We start from the raw sequence: 15,951 nt of genomic DNA on the forward strand, positions 1-15,951 counted from the left end.
ACATCAACGTGTGGTTGCCTCTCATGTGGCCCCCACTGGGGTCTGACCCACAACTCAGGCATGTGCCCTGACTGGGAATCGAACTAGTGACCCTTTGGTTCACCGCCTGCACTCAATCCACTGAACTATACCAGCCAGGGCTACAGGGCAAGAAGATTTTTATTTGAAGTTTCTGTAAAGTTATCATCAGACTTGATATAGTTGGGAATAAAGTATTAAAGTAATATCTGCTAAATATTTGTGAGCCAACAGTACTTTTTTACAAGAATATGTCAAGCCCTGGCATGGTGTGGCTCAGTCCATAAGGTTGCTGGTTCGATTCCCAGTCAGCACATGTGCCTGGGTTGTGGGCCAGGTCACCCCACCCCAGGGCACGTGAAAGGCAACCAATTGATGTTTTTCTTGTATATTGATGTTTTCCTCCCTCTCTTTCTCCCTCCCTCCCCCTCTCTTTAAAAGTAAATAAATCTGAAAAAAAAAAGGAATATGTCGAGTGTTGTACAGACTATTTAAAATTCTATGTGTTTTAATCAAAATTTGATGGATGTTTATTTTAGTATAAACATAGTTACTGTGGTTTTATTTGCTTGCTTTTCCCATCTTCCATGCTCAGGACATACTGAATTAAACCCAGACACTCACGCTCAGGGTACAATCAAGATGCCCTTCCTCACAGCCACGGTGCCGTGACCAGAACCAGGGATCTGTCCTCCCACGCGTTGGAGAACCATCCACGATGGCCCAGCTTTCTCGGAATAAAATGCACAGCCTGCAGTTTCCGGGAAAAGCAGCATATCTCATCGCTGGATCCTGTGCTCCCAAGTAGGCAGGCGAGTCCGTCCTCCCTGGCGCCCAGCCCCGCTCCCCACCAAGGCCAGCTGCCCTGCCTCATCTCCCCCAGGTTGAGGGAGTCCCCCTGTGCTTAGAAAGCCACATTCCCGGGCAGGACCCCTTTATCGTCCCCCGGACCCCTAGACGGACTCGCTTTGCCATTAGGCTTGGCCGTGTAATGAGAGCTCTAGCGAGTGAGGGCGGCATGAGCTCACGCCTTCCGCCTCGGCCGACAGACAGATGGGCAGGCCTTCCAGTGTGTTTCCAGCCTTTTGTCTTCAGAGCATTTTTGGCATTTCCTTCAGGAAGCCGGGGGTTGTGACCTAGGGCTTCCTTAGTAAGCACACTTCTGTTTCCCACAGTTAACCTTACCCAGAAATGACATCCACCCTGTTACACGAGGTTTATCTTCACGTCCCAACTGTGTCCTGTGCACACTCAACGACACTTGGAAGCACACATTCTGAACAACAATCGCACTGGAGGGCCAGCCATGCCAAAATGCTTCCACTCAACCCCCAGTGAAAATGACAATACAATAAGCAGTAAGACTTCTAGGGTGAGAACTCTGTTTAGCTTGTAAAGTACGCTTGCTCTTGTTTCAAAGTCGGAGACATTAATGACTAGAGATGTTCAGGGCTTGCAGATACTATGAACTAGAAGTTTGCAAATAGAAGGTGACTTCAACTCAGCCTGATGCCACAACCCGTTGCTCTGGGGACACTGCATAGCTCCAGAAGGTTCAAGGGGTAGACTGGGAGAGTCCGAGGCAGCGTCCTGAAAAATTCGGTGACGGGCTATCATCTCTCATATCCACATCCCCACGTCCCCAGCATGCTGGTAGTAAGCCAAGAACATAAGCTTTCAACTCAATGTGACCACTGAGTTTTATCATTTAAAAATTGACATTTGGTTTCCAATCACACTGTTCTGTGTTATTTCTTTTTAAAAAAAAACGCATGTTTTAGGACTGAATGGCTGGACTAAATTTAGCAATTTAGCGTGGTGTGGATGCAATATTCAAGCCAAACATTTACATTGCCCTGCGGTGCGGTATATCAGAGGGAGGTGGTTTTTCATTCTTTACTGCTCCTCAGGTTCACATATTGAAGTTTCTCTTCCTGAAAGAGTGGTTTCTGAACAAACCACATGTTTAAAAAAATGTTTTTAGAGATTTTATTTATTTATTTCCAGAGCAAGGGGAAGGGAGGAAGAAAGAGATGCACAGAAACATCAATGTGTGGTTGCTTCTCACGGGCCCCACACACAGGGACCTGGCCCACAACCCAGGCAAGTGCCCTGACTGGGAATTGAACCAGCAGAGACCCTTTGGTTCACAGGCTGACACTCCATCCACTGAGGCACACCAGCCAGGGCACATTTTTTTTTTTTATATACCCTAGTTTGTTAAGGTAAAAATCTTTTAAACAATAACAGGCATTTGCCCTTAAACTTTCATTCCAAAGAGCCATGGAATGAAATAGAACATCTTAATAATTATTTTTAAATACTCTTCACAAAGGAATCTTTTAAAAAATCAGTTTATTAATGTTTAAAAGTTGATAAAGCTATGTGCAAAATGATCCACAAAAGTCAGAAACCTATTAAATACTTTTTTTTTAAAGACATTTCTTGGTTTAATTGCACTGAAAACCATTCTAAACAGACAGCGATGTATTTTCATTCTTTGTAACATTTACACGCATGTTCCATGAACTATTTAATGAGCCGGGAAACTTCTGGTGTCCCCATCCATTAAAGTAATGCTTTAAGGGCACAAAAGGGGCGATACTTTCTCTAGAAATACACATTCACGGGTGTTAACACAGGTTAGAAAAATCCAATAAAATGCTGAAACAAATACATTCAAAAATCATGAAAAACACTTGGAGCACAACCAAGTTCAACCATCCCATTGCAGTGACCCACACAAGACTCTGGAATAAAAATATCGACAAAAGTGCCAAAGACGGATGTTGCAGGCGTTAGGCAAATTCGTTAGGAAACCCCTCTTGGTTCACGAAGTCCACCCTTCGGTCCCTTTTCACTGTGTTTTGTGTCTTTGTTTTTCCTGGGAGGCCCAGGATCCTGGCAGATTTCAGCCACAATGGCCGGGCACTGTGACACATTGCATTGTACAGATGTCAAAAAAAAAATCAAAGTGGCTACAACCAAATTCCAAAAAAACAGATCCAGGTTTCATGGAAACTTTGGCCTCAGCAAATGAAACTGCCAGACACGGCAAGCCGTCCCCTCTCAGTCCGCCTCCTGGACCGCACCTGTCCCCTGCAGCCGTGAAGAAATGGGCCACGCCACACGCCCGGCCCCACTGAGCGCCAGGTAGGGGACGGGGAAGGGAGGGTAAGCTCTGGAGCATCGCCAGACAAGCAGAAGTGCGCACACCCACGTGGCTGGAGACTGAAGTGTAAGGTGACGTCTCTTCTTCAAAGCTCCAGACAGACACTCCCACAAGGGGCCCCTGGTCTCTGGGGAGGGCCACGGAGCCCTGCGGGGGCTTGACAAGGCTACACCTTTGGCTCAGTGCAAAATCAAGGCTCCGGTTGGGGGACGACACAGACGCCCGGCTCGGACCTGCTCTCCACCCTTCCCCACACATTGTTCACAGGACTGACTGTACCCAGGACCCCACCCGGCGCGGCGGGCGCGGAGTCTTCCTCTCCCACCCTCCCTCGGCTCCCGCAGCTCCTCCCTCACAGCACTGAGGCCCAGAGACGTTTTCCAAACACTGGGGCGGGGTGGGCGACCGTGCAAGAACACTCCCCACAGGTCAGCAGCTTCCAGTTTTAGGAAGAAGAATTGACGTTCCCAGAGGACATTATGGTTTCTGGGTTGTCCCCATCATCCTTCTGGGGGTGGGACGAGTTGTCGGACTTACTGCGGCTGAACTCCACGCCGGCGATGATGGGGCGCTTGAACTTGCCCGCTGCTTCTCCCCTGGGGCACTTACAACAGGACAGGATCCGGATGAAGGCCCGGCGCATCTCCTTGTTGGTCAAGGTGTAGATGATGGGGTTGGTGCCGGAGTTGAGCACCGCCAGCACGAGGAAGTACTCCGCTTTGAAGAGGATGCTGCAGGTGTTCACCTTGCAGCCCACGTCCAGCAGGAGCAGGATGAAGAGCGGCGCCCAGCAGGCGATGAAGACGCTCAGCACGATGATCACCGTCTTGAGCAGCGCCAGCGACTTCTCCGAGCTGCGGCTGGTCTTGGACGCGTTCTTGCGGAAGGTGAGCCGGCGGCTGCGAGTCCTGACCAGGGAATAGATCCTGCAGTAGAGGATGACGATGGAGAGCAGGAGCACGGTGAAGACCGTGGTGCAGAAGAGGATATAGTGCTTGTGGTAGAGCGGCAGCACCGTGGAGCAGCCGGGCAGCGCGCCCACGCAGTTCCAGCCCATGAGCGGCAGGCCGCCCAGCACCAGCGAGATGACCCAGCAGGCGCTGATGAGCAGGAAGGAGCGGCAGCTGTTGCTCTTGTTGTACAGCTTCATCTTCAGCATGGTGATGTAGCGCTCGATGGCGATGGCCAGCAGGCTGAACACGGACGCGGACAGAGCCACAAACATGCTCCCTTCCCGCAGGAACCACTGCACGGGCGTGAGCTTGTAGGTGTTGGCCCCGGAGAAGAGCAGGTTGATCACGTAGGCCACCCCCGCCAGCAGGTCTGAGAGGGCCAGGTTGCCGATGAAATAGTACATGGGCCGGTGGAACTTCTTGGTCTTCCAAATGGTCAGCAAGACAAAGATGTTCTCGACGATGATGAAGCTGCAGATGAGAATGAACACCACCGAGGTCACTTTGAGGCCGCTCTCCTCCGAACCCAGTTTCAGCTTGCCCGTGTAGTTGTAATGCCGGACGATGATGTCATAGTTGACGTAGTCGGAGAGCGAGCGGCGCAGGGCCTTGACCAGCGGCGAGCCGGTGGGCCCCATGGCGCGCACCGCGGCCCCAGGTGCCCGGGTTGCGCTGCTCCACCGAGGACGCTAGAGGGCAGGGCAGGGCGAGGCGGAGAGACGGCCTGCTGCTGGCCGCCGGGGTGCTTCACCGGGGGAGATCCAGGCTTCCCGGGTATCTGGGCTGCAGAGGTCTCGGAAACCGCAGCCTTAAACAAGTTACAAAGAGAGTCAGGGGGAAAAGCACAGCACACTGGCACGAGTCACCCTAGCTAAGGCACTGCTCCAGTTTCGTGGATTTGCTTTAAGGGAACTTGGGGAGAGCGCAGAGAGAGGGATTTTCTTTTTTTTAATAATCAAATTCTCATCTCTTGCAAAAAAAATGGTTTTAAAGATAGGAGAAAGGAAGAAGGGGAAGAAAGATTAGGAGAATGACTACCAACAAAAACTCGCCCCAACTGAAAATTCCAACAAGACAAAAAGTCTCCCGGTGGTCACGTCCACTCAGATGGAAATGGGAAAAATGGAGACGCGAGCCCCTTCGACCCCACTCCCTGCCTCTCACTCTCCTCCCCCCACCCCGCCAGCATTCCGCTGCTCAGAGGCTCCCGGGCCTCTGAGGAGGAGACCCAACCGCCCAAATGAGGTGCAGGCACACGGCTCTGCAGGCGCTGCCATCCGGCTCAGAGAGACTAGAACCGTCTCCTAACTGAACTGCTAGAAATGAGACAGGCGTGAAAGTCATTTGACAGCTAAACCGTGTTGGGCTCTATTAATAACTCGGCAGCAGGTGTGTCTGGGGTTCGAGGGCACTGCGTGCATGGTCTGGGCAGCCAAACCCGCACTGGCCTAGAGATAAACAGGAACCGCCAAGCAACTGCCCTTCCTTTCTTCTTTTTCGCGTAACCAAATGCAAGAAGGGGCTGCATATATAGCAGCTCTGGCGAAAACCATTTGTGAGAGATTGCAATAAACCCCCGGAGTTTTGGAAACTCCTTGATTGTATAAAGAGTATGTTTGGTTAATGTGGCTAACGCCGACACAGAGAAGTTATTCCCCCCTTCCTCCCCCCTCCCGCCCCCTAACAATGCGTGTCCCTGCATTCCTGACGCCGAGCGCAAAGCCCATCTGTAGAAACTCACTGGAGATCTACCGGGAGAAGTTCTATTCGTCACCCTCCCCCAGCCCGCTGCCTCCTCCGCAGAGATCTAGAAAGTGTGGAAGGAACACGACGTGGCCTTCCTTGGCAGAAGCCTACTTGTACGTTGCTTCAGTGGTGCCAGGTACAGCGGCAATGGGGTCAAAGTGGAGGAATTGAGGCGAGGGCGCTCCCACCCATCCGCGGACAGCAGAAGCTCTCGCGCGCAGGAGCTCCGCGTTGCCCCGTGTTGCCCGGTCCAATTCCACTCCGCTGGCCCGCAAGTGGAAGTCTAAGCCCTTACCCCTCCTCCCCCAATATTCTTTGTCCCTAGGATTTCCAGAAATAAGCGCCTTCCCTCCTCCCCCTCCGACCCGCTGCAGCTTCCACTACCTCCTACCGACTGGCAGTCGGTTCCACAACTGGGACCTGACCCTTTTCCAAACTTCGTGAATCGCAAGTGCCCAAGAGCAACCGGACCGTGCTGGGTTCCTTCGTTGCCCAGAGATGCATATTTTCAGCGCCCGGTGATGGGTGTTTGGAAAGTTTTTGTTTTGCTTCGCTTCGATCTAACAGTGCGTTTGGGGCCCGAAGCGCTCAGGCCATGCAGGGCCCCCAGCGCGGGGCCGGCCCGTTCCCCTACCTCGCTCAGGCGGGACGGAGTGGCGTTTGGAGAGCAGTGGGTCCGCACCGCGTGCCAGTCATCTTGCTGCTGCGAGTGCCTGACAGCGAGGCGCTCAGCACTTGTGGAGTCGGGGTCCCCTCCTCCCCGGCCGCCCTCTCCATTGGCCAGCCTACGCGCCATGACGGGCGGAGCGCCGGCGGGGCGGGCCGCTGCCTAGGAGGGGGCGGGGACAGCTCCTGCCCCAGTCTCCCACCCGGACTCGGCTGCAGAGACGGACTGTCCAGGAAAGGTGTGGGGCCCCTCCCCTCCCCCCACAGCCCAAAGAAAAGAGGAGGAAAAAACACACAACAGAAGGGGCGGGGCCTGCTGCCCCCTGGATTCCAACTATAAATCGCGCCCACGCTCTGCTGGCAGTGGCTCGGGCGCTGCGGACCACTCTCCCCAGCCGTGGGGAGCAGAGGAGGTGGGGGGCTTTGGGAACTTTTTCCGCGGAAAAGTCCTCGGGCTCAGAGGACCGCCCGGCATCCCGCAGCGCGCCTTTCTGGTCCCCTGCCCCCCCTCCCCCCCGCAGCCCTTGCGGGTTCGGGTTCAGGGTCCTGAGATTGCGGCCGGGGCGCCCGGGGCCGCTACGCAGTCGCGGGAAACGGGACCCCTGCCGCGCTCCGGGGAATAGGCTGCGATGGGGCCTCGGGAGGCCTGGGAGGCGAGGGGCCGGGGATGGGACGTGCCTCCATTTGTCACCTCCACTCCCGCCCCCATCCCGATGCTGCCCCGAAACTTGAGGTCTTCGGGGCAGAAAGTGGTTTTCCCGGGGCTCAGGGCGAGATGAGCGGGCTGCTGCTGGGGGTTCCCCTCCCACGGCCGGGCGCCAGGCGGGCAGGGTGCCCCAGTTTCTGGCCGGCGCTGAGAGGCCTCTCAGGAGGTGGGCAGGCAGCTGCTCGGGCCCCCGCGGGCAGCTCAGGAAGTTCCGAATGGGGAGAGCCCCGGGGCCGGGTTGGGGGCTGGGGCCCTTGGCCTTTCCAGTTGAGAGGCGCTCCCAAATCTCAATGCTTGCATCCCGCCCGCTCTTCTGCTGCTCAGATGCTCCTTCTGAACCTGAGGCGAGAGGCGCTGGCCTTGGTCAGCCCCAGCTATGTGACAAACTCAAAGCACTCCTGCCCTGCCGCTGCGAAGGCAGTCCCCCGCCCAGGGCCCGGTCCACAGTGGCCTCTCCTCCCTGCAGATGTGAAGGCCAAACTCAGCTGTGCAGTCTCCCTTGACAGACACGCCCTGTACCTGAATGACTCAGAACAGGCCTCGCGAATCAACAACAGACCCCCGCCTCTGGGATCTCATGAGTTTGCAAAAGCAAAAGCCAACTGTGGGTTGATTCACAGCTCCCCAAAAGCCTTCCTCCACCGCCAAGCCCTTACCCACAAACTCAACAGCACCTTGCGGGCAACCTAGAAACAAAGCCAGGGTCCTCTAGACTCTTGAGATCCACTCTGATTGGGTTTGAGGACTCGTTTCATTTAAAAAAGGTGTCAGCCCAGCACCATGCGGCATGGGGACTTGTCAAACCCCACCCCACCCACTAGTTGATGAGTTCTTCAAAGGGAAAGGCGTTCAAGGGCACCACATGCACACCCAGCTCTGCAAAGAGAAGTTCGGTTCCTGGTTTAATCCAGGGAAAGGCCCCCTCAGACAGCTTCCATTCCAGTTCGTGAGTGGCAGGGCTGGGCTCCAAAAGGGGACACTGTGGAGGCCAGGCTCGCAGGCCACCGGCCTTTAGTCGTTAAACAAGCAGCGAAGGAACAGAAAGGGAGACAAAACAATAGCTTCAAAGTTTAAGATGTGTACTGATGTCCTGACATCAGACGTCTACAAAATGGATCCTAAGAGATGTAAATGAATACCTTTTAAAACCACCTTAAAAAGTTCCCCGACTAAAACTCTTTGACATAAAACTTGCAACAAAAGCCTAATGAACGTCCCTTTGCTTTTCACCACAAAGCATCTTTTGGCTGAAATGTTTTATAAATGTTATTTTTACCATGTTTTTATTATTACAACTTTTTTTTTAAGTTTTAGGTTCGTAGCACAATTGAGTGGCAGGTACAGAGGTCCCCCTCACGCTCTCTGTCCCCACCAGACACCGCCTCCCCATTGTACACATCACTCACGAGAGGCCTGGTGCATTTGTCACAACTGGCGGACCTGCGGTGTCCCATCAGCGTCACCCAGAGACCATGGCTTACCTTAGGGTTCACTCTTGACCTTGTGCCTTCTGCGGGTTTGGACAAACGCATGATGACATGTGCCCATCATTGGGAATCATTACTCTCTGGAGAGCTGCTAAGAACTGCACCCTCAGGCCCTCTCCCAAGCCGTGCCCACGTCCCTGCCTTACTTCCCATGGCACCCAGGTCACCACTGGAGGGGGCCGAGTCACATTGAGGTGGCCCCACTCTGAATTCCGGGTGTCAGAGCAGCTCGGCTGTTCTTCATGCAGGTGTCTGTCTCTGGGTCTTGCCAGAGTAAACACCATACGACATTTGGAACACGTACCAAAGTAAAACAAAAAACGATTATTGGTTGCTTGTGTGCAATTTCAATTCAGTGGGGAGAGCTGTATTTTTATTCCAGAAGTCCGGCAATCCTACTCACTTTCCTAAGTGCTCCAGTCACGTTCCAGCTTCCTGTGCTCCCACCTCCCCGGGAAAGAGCCCGGCTCCCTTCCTCAGTGTCCACGGAAGAACAAGCCCCCTGCCCCCTGCCTCCTGGAGAAACCATCACCACCACTTCAGCAAGCTCCCTCCGCTCCAGCTCGGTAATGACCTCCCTCCGCAGGCCGCTGCTTCCTAGCCCAGACTCCTGCCCATGTCCACGGGCTGCGCACCGTCCCCCTGCCTGCCGCACACACAGCTCTCCAGGACTCACATTAGTGATTCCAGCGCTCTCCTGGAGTGTCGATTCTTGGCCTCTGGTGACTCTTTCCCTCCGACTCACATTAATATTTGGTGTTTCCCCCATCAAAAAGTCACTGTCTCCCCCGTGTACTGATGAAATCGCTCTCTCTTCTCTTATTTGCCAACATTTAAACTGCATGGTGGGACGGACAGGCTTGGGATCAGCCTTCCTGCCCCCAGCTCCCGGCTGCGTGACTCAGGCAAGCTCTCTGAACTCCCGTGCCCCGCGGTTTCCTCATCTCTCAATGACATACTGGCATTCCCTCCGGCCATCCTGGGCAGGGACACAGAGCTCCGTGTGTCTGCAGAACCCTCCGCAGGAAGGAGAAAGGGCTCCCTCCACTTCCCCCTCCACTTCTCCCTCCACTTCCCCCTCCACTTCTCCCTCCACTTCTCCCTCCACTACCTTATGTCTCTGACTCTGTTCCCGTCGTCACTTCATTATCTCACCGTCCACCTTTCCATTCGCTTCCTTTCCGATTTTGCTGGTTTTCTCACCTACCCCCAGTGCTTCCTCCAGTCACAAATGCGCAGACACTCTGCACGTCCCTCTCAGCCCCGCCTTTCTCCTACCCTCCAAACTCAGCCCACAGAGGGACTGCAGACCCCCCTCTGTGTGTATCACATAGGAGCCTCAGGATCAGAACCTGCAAGACCACCGCACGGTTTCCGCCCTTCTCTTCTCAGACCCACCGGGCCTGCGGCCCGTCACACACCCCTCTGAGGAGTCCCCTCCGCTCCTCAGTTAGACGAGACCTGAGACTCCATTCGGGTTGCCCCTCCCTCTCATCGCCCATGTCAAATGGCCACCAACCGCATCCACCTTCCACTGTCACTGCCACTGCCGGGTTCCTACCCCACACTGAGAACAGCCTTCTTCAGACTGGTCTGGGCTCCCACCCTTCACTCCGCTGTCTACAGGGGGGCTCCACGGAGGGAGGGGCTGCCTCCCACTGGGGAAGGGTGGCAGGACCAGGCGAGAGCCATCGCATGTACCTACCTGTTCCAGGAGCAAGACCCACCTGCCGGGAGAAACTAGGGTAAAGTGATCCTGAGACCATAGAGAGAAAAGTGGAGACGGGTGTGTTCGCTCAGCAGCGATTTACTGAGCACGTGCTCTGGACCAGCAGCTTTCTTTCAGGCTGGGATCACCACCCTGGAGACTTCGCATTCCTGCAGGGAAGACCAACAGTAAAGAAACAAGCAAAGAGCATGTAAGAACATATCAGCAGACGATGAGTCCCACACCAACTTTAGGACGACGTGACCTTGCGTTGTCCCTCTGGGTGGCCAGGCTCGGCTTCCCTGAGTGAGTGGTCTCGGATCCCGGCACGCTCAGTGGACAGCCAGAGAAGGGCCCGGCTCCGAGTGAGGAGGGCAGGAGCCCTGGGTCCCACCCAGGGGACCCACCCAGGGGCCTGCGGTGAGTCTCCACCCCTGCCTGGGTCTCTAAGGCCTTTCCCATCCCCAGTACTCGGCCACTGGCCTTCCAGGTCCTGCTTCCTGATGAAAATTGTCTGTCCCTTGACTTCTTTCCTTCCAAGCCAGGACCAGTAAACTAATGCTCGTGAGTGCTTACGGGACCTTAACACATTCACTCTGCGTCCTTATTCCCCTCCCCCAATCCATTCTAATTCTCATATAAAGCACTGTTTGTGGTTTTTAAAAATCTTTCTGTAGCAGGAGGGGAGCTGGTCATTAGCGGCTCGGGAACAGAGCATCTTGGGTGCGTTCCCACAATCGGCCAGAATTCCCGACCACTGGAGCCTTGTCTCTGTCGCTAAATTTAATCCGCTGGAAACTGAGGGATTCTGGAAGGTCACGTGGAAACTACGCTCCTGGCCGTCTTGCTGATTTGAAATAAGCGTCTGTTTGGAGTCACACAAAGAACAATCACTGAAGTTTGTTACCTCACTTTGCTCAAAAATAATCATGTGCCCATGCAGGCCTTTCAACGCACTGTCTCCTCCGTCTAGAATGTTCTTCTCAGACAGCTCACACCCTCCCTCCATTCAGGTCTCCCTTAGATCAAATGTCAGCTGCTCGGAGACACCAGCCGGTCCCGTCTGCACAACACACCCTCCCTCTCTACCCTCCCCCTCCTTAAACCCGCTGAACTCTTTTATAGCACTTAAATTATCAGCAGCACATGCTCTGCTTGTAATTGGCGTGTCTGCTCCCACCAGCATGCAAACACTACAAGTGCATTGTTGTGTTGGTGACAGGGAGGGGTCCCTGGGACAGCGACCCGCTAAGCAAGTGAGGGAAAAGCACAAAAAGTCAGTGCTGTTCCTTGCACCTTAAACATCCAAGGACTTTGATTGGACCTTTGGTGTCTCTGGGCCACACTGGAAGAAGAAGAGTTGTCTTGGGCCACATGTTAAATACACTGAGACAATTAATCTCACACAAAAAACATCTCATAATGTTTTAGGTAAATGTATGATTTTGTGTCGGGCCACATTCATAACCATCCTGGGCTGCCGATTGGACACCCCTGGTTAAAGATTTCCCAGAAACATCTGTGGCCACCTTCAAACACCCTGAAAAGAGGACTCAGCCACTGAATGCCACTAAACTATGAAGTTCAGTCAATTCAGGGAAAGAAATCGGCTGAACTGGCTATTCACCATTGTGTACAAAAAGAAAAAAGAAAAATCGCTGGCTGCTTGGTCAGAGGCTTCACCACTGGCCCAGCTTCAGGTAAAACCACATGGAGTCTCCAGCTGAACCTCGGAGCCGGCTTTCTTCCCGGCCTCTCCCGCTTCGCCTCACGCCCTCCCTGCCTGCGCTCTACTGACTGAGGACGTCCAGGAGGATTTGGTTACATGCTGATCCAACACACAGACACATTTGCTAACACTGCTGAGGATATGGAATCCCTGTTCCTCACAGGCTCACAGTCCAAAGGGACGACCGAGAGAGAAACCCGTCTGAGCCACCCGGCCTCCCCTGTGACTGTGTGTGCCTAGCGAGCTTGCATTCTGGTGGCCCCAGGTCCTGAGACCATGCCTTCTTGTCCCTAGAAGGAAGGCTCGGCCTGGAGCCCCAGCTGTCTGAAACAGGGCCTCGAGATCCTTGCAGCCCACACAGGGATGGAAACAGCGCGGGGGGAACTCATTTCAGAACTGCTAGCAGTTTTCTGGGGAATTTGATGCTTGATACACATTTGAGTCAGAGTCTCTTTTATTCTTGAAAAACCTTCAAAACACGTCCTTCGGTTATGCAAATGAAAAGTTAAAACCCAGGAAAGACCACTTTTGAGAAGCTGGCATTAGTGAAACTCCTATAACCACTGAGTAAAAACAAATTAGTGAAAGTAGCCTGGGTGATCTCTAACTGAATGTCCCAGACTCTCGGCCCCAGCAGAGCCACAGCAGTTCCTCTTCCCCGAAGCCCCCGTGCTCCTCAGCCACGTTCACTCCATCCTGTCCTCCACCCCGGCAGGGCTTCGAGAACAGCGTCATTAGTCACCAGGGTCACCCTGATGGTCCCTTTGCTTTACCAGCAGACCTGACTCCTTGGCAGGCTCCGCCAGTTCTATGGCCAAACCCAAGCTGTCCCTGTCTCTCCTTCCCACGGTGGCCCTGGGTCTGAGCGGTAGTCACCTCCCACTGAATTACCGTCTCTCCGACTTCCACACCTCTGTACTCCATCCTCCACTAGAGAACTGGAAGGAGACAGGTTACTTTTTTTCCTTTTTTAACATGGTAATTCCATTTTTTTTTAATGAATAAACTTTATTTTCTACAGCAGCTTCAAGTTCAGAGCAACGCTGGGTGGACCGTATGAAAAGTTCCCGTGTGCCCCCTGACCCTGCACAAGCCCTCCCTGTCACCATCCCCACCCAGGGGAACATCCGTTACAACCAATGACACCATAGTGACCTCACTGCCACCCGAACTCCAGGGTTGACACAGAGGCTCACGCTCAGCGTTGTGCATTCTACGGTTTTGACGAACGTATCGTGACACGCGAGTGCCTGCCATTACAGTGTGGTACAGCACTGGACATGCTCTGGGCCCTGCCTGTTCCTCCTCGCCCCCCCCACTCACCCGTCACCCCCACTCATCTTTTCGGGGTCTCCTTACTCTTACCTCCTCCAGAATGTCCAATGGTTGGAATCCGATGGTGTTAAGTTTTTTTCAGATTGGCTTCATTCACTTAATGATATGCATTTTAGTTTCTCCATGTGTTTTCCTGGCCCGGCAGCTCATTTGCTTTTAATGTTGAATAATATTCCGCGGTCTGGCTGCTCCACAGCGTACTTACCCGCTTACCCCTCAAGGACATCCTGGTTCCTCCCGAGTTTTCACGAGTAGGAGTGAAGCTGCCGTAAACACCTGCAGGCGTGTGTTTCGTGGAGACTGAACGTGTCGTTTGGGTCGACACCGAGAAGCACCGTCGGTGACTCACATGGGGAGAGTGTCAGAAACCGCCAGACTGCCAAAGTGTCAGTTGACATCCTCACCAGCATTCAGTGTTGTCAGTGTTTTGGGTGTGGGTTCTTCTACTAGGTGTGCAGGGGCATCTCCTTGTCGTTTTCATTTATCATGTCCTGATGCCAGATGATGTTGAACATCTCTTCCCGTGCTGACTTGCTCTCGGTATGTCTTCCTTGATGAGGTCTTTGTTCAGGTCTTCGGACCTTTTGTAACTGAGCCGTTCATTTTCTTATTGTTGGGTTTTTAGACTCTGTTGCATGTTTTGGATAACAGTCCTTCATCTAATACGTCTTTTGCGTCCACTTTATTCTAGTCTGTGGCTTGTCTTCTCATTTTGTTGACAGTGTCACGAACTTTTTCATTTTGATGAAGTCCAGTTTATCAATGTTTTCTCACATAGCTCGTGCCTTTGGTGTTGTGTCTAAAAAGTCAGCATCCTACCCAAAGTCAGCTAGATCTTCTGCGTGTTCTACCCTCTCAGACTTTATAGCTTTGTGTTTAACTGTTAGGTCTGTGACCCATTTTAAGTTAATCGTGGTAAAGGGAAGGAAGGCCCATGTCTAGATTCATGCTTCTGCACATGGATGTCCAGCGGCTCCGGCACCATTTGCCGAAGAGACTCTCTTGCTCCCTATTGTGTTCCCTTTGCTTTTTTGTCAAAGTCCGTTGAGCCCGTATCTGGGCTCTCTCTTCTGCTCCATTGTTCTGTTTGTCTTTTCTTTTGCCAACATCGCACTGTATTGATTACTACAGATTTGTACTAAGTTTTAAAGTCGGGTGGTGTCATTCCTTCAACAGGAGTTTTGTAAAAACATTACTTCTGTTTTAAAAAGGTACACTGTACAGATGATGTATTATAGAATTGCACACCTTAAATGTATTTAATTTTATTCACCAATGTCACTCCAGTAAACTCAATTTAAAAAAAAAAATGAATCTTAGGGAAAAAATCCTTCAAAGCCTTCTTGTTATCAGAATGTAGTCCAAAATATTTAACAAGGCTTCCAAGACCTTCTTCGAACCTCTTCATTTCTGTCTTCTCTTAACCCTCCTCCTTTTTTATTCTCATCGAAGGAAGTTCTTTTGCTTCTCAGAATGTTCCATGCCCCTTGAGTAGACCTCGAGGTCTTCACACATGCTGTTCTCATGGCAAGGAACATTTCTAACAATGGTGCCCCATCCCAACCACCCTCCCACACCAAGCTCATGCCTGCATTTTCAGCCTTCGGTCCCAGCTTAAACATCAGCCCTCCAGGAAGCCTTCCCCGAGCCGGCTGACCGGCTCAGGCACCCACAGTCCATGCCTGCATGTCATGTGTACACTCTTCTCTCTTTTTAGCACATATTAAATCACAATTGATTCTCTGTGTTGTTGTTTTGCCGGATGGGTATTCTGTTAGGTCTTATGCTCCATGAGGCCAGGGACCTATTGTGGATGACCCGGTGCAAAGCCTGCCCCCAGCAGCGTGTCAATAAGTGCTAGCCGAGCAAGTGAGTGACTGTGGCCTCTCGCCCATAATGATGTCATCATCACACACATGGGGACAATGCAAGTGTGCGCCCGAAGTGAGCCCCATCAGTCTGTTCCGTACTAGGAGACATTCACAAGAACAGAACCGATCAATAAACAATCATTTTTACTTCTTTGCCTAGTAATTAGGTAATATAAAACGACATTTTATTCGGGCTTTCTTGCTGGCAAAAATGACTACAGCAATAATAAAAGGTCAAATAGCCTATCTTGTTTTCCCCCTGAAAGAGATATTCTGCAGAGAAGAAAATTATTATTCCTGATTATCATGCTGCCATTTGACCTCTGGGGCCTCCTGGCGAACAACCCACCAACTGCCCACCCGCCAGCCCTTTGTGGGCCACGTGGTGGGCGGGCAGCTGTGCTGCCCGCAGAGACCGAGAGGAACCAGGCTGGCGAGAGGTTTCCTCGGTTCTAGCCATACTCAGCCCGTCCTACCTTCCATATTGTCCTTAGACAGGCCATTGTATAATTACCCCCCCCAAGTTAACTGATCTGGGGATGTGGGCACCACTGACTTAT

The 15,951-nt window shown here is 52.7% G+C and overlaps 1 protein-coding gene and 1 long non-coding RNA gene across 3 annotated transcripts in view; both read right to left on the reverse strand.

Moving 5' to 3' along the window:
- Positions 1-2,356: 2,356 nt before the first annotated feature.
- Positions 2,357-6,642, reverse strand: S1PR1 (sphingosine-1-phosphate receptor 1). 2 transcript variants are annotated; one of them, XM_037153069.2, is made up of 2 exons: positions 6,524-6,642; positions 2,357-4,951 (listed from the first exon to the last, which is right to left on the reverse strand). In XM_037153069.2, exon 2 carries the CDS (start codon positions 4,779-4,781, stop codon positions 3,636-3,638), a length of 1,146 nt encoding a protein of 381 aa, XP_037008964.1. In that variant the 5' UTR covers positions 4,782-4,951; positions 6,524-6,642; the 3' UTR covers positions 2,357-3,635. The 2 variants fall into 2 exon arrangements, with proteins under 2 accessions (XP_037008964.1, XP_037008965.1); XM_037153070.2 differs by lacking the exon at positions 6,524-6,642 and adding an exon at positions 6,274-6,517.
- A 3,214-nt stretch (positions 6,643-9,856) lies between these two features.
- LOC128625979 (uncharacterized) overlaps positions 9,857-15,951 on the reverse strand; it is a 46,036-nt gene continuing 39,941 nt past the window's right edge. The window contains exon 4 of the long non-coding RNA XR_008389836.1: positions 9,857-10,626. This is a non-coding gene — a long non-coding RNA (uncharacterized LOC128625979). The remainder of the gene's footprint in view (positions 10,627-15,951) is intronic.

Source organism: Artibeus jamaicensis, unplaced genomic scaffold, assembly GCF_021234435.1.
Source record: "Artibeus jamaicensis isolate MK-2021 breed Jamaican fruit bat unplaced genomic scaffold, CSHL_Jam_final scaffold_1689, whole genome shotgun sequence".
In the NCBI taxonomy this organism is placed as follows: domain Eukaryota; kingdom Metazoa; phylum Chordata; class Mammalia; order Chiroptera; family Phyllostomidae; genus Artibeus; species Artibeus jamaicensis.

Bases quoted from the DNA above. Each gene is read 5' to 3' on its own strand.
- S1PR1 (XM_037153069.2), bottom strand. From the start codon at position 4,781: ATGGGGCCCACCGGCTCGCCGCTGGTCAAGGCCCTGCGCCGCTCGCTC.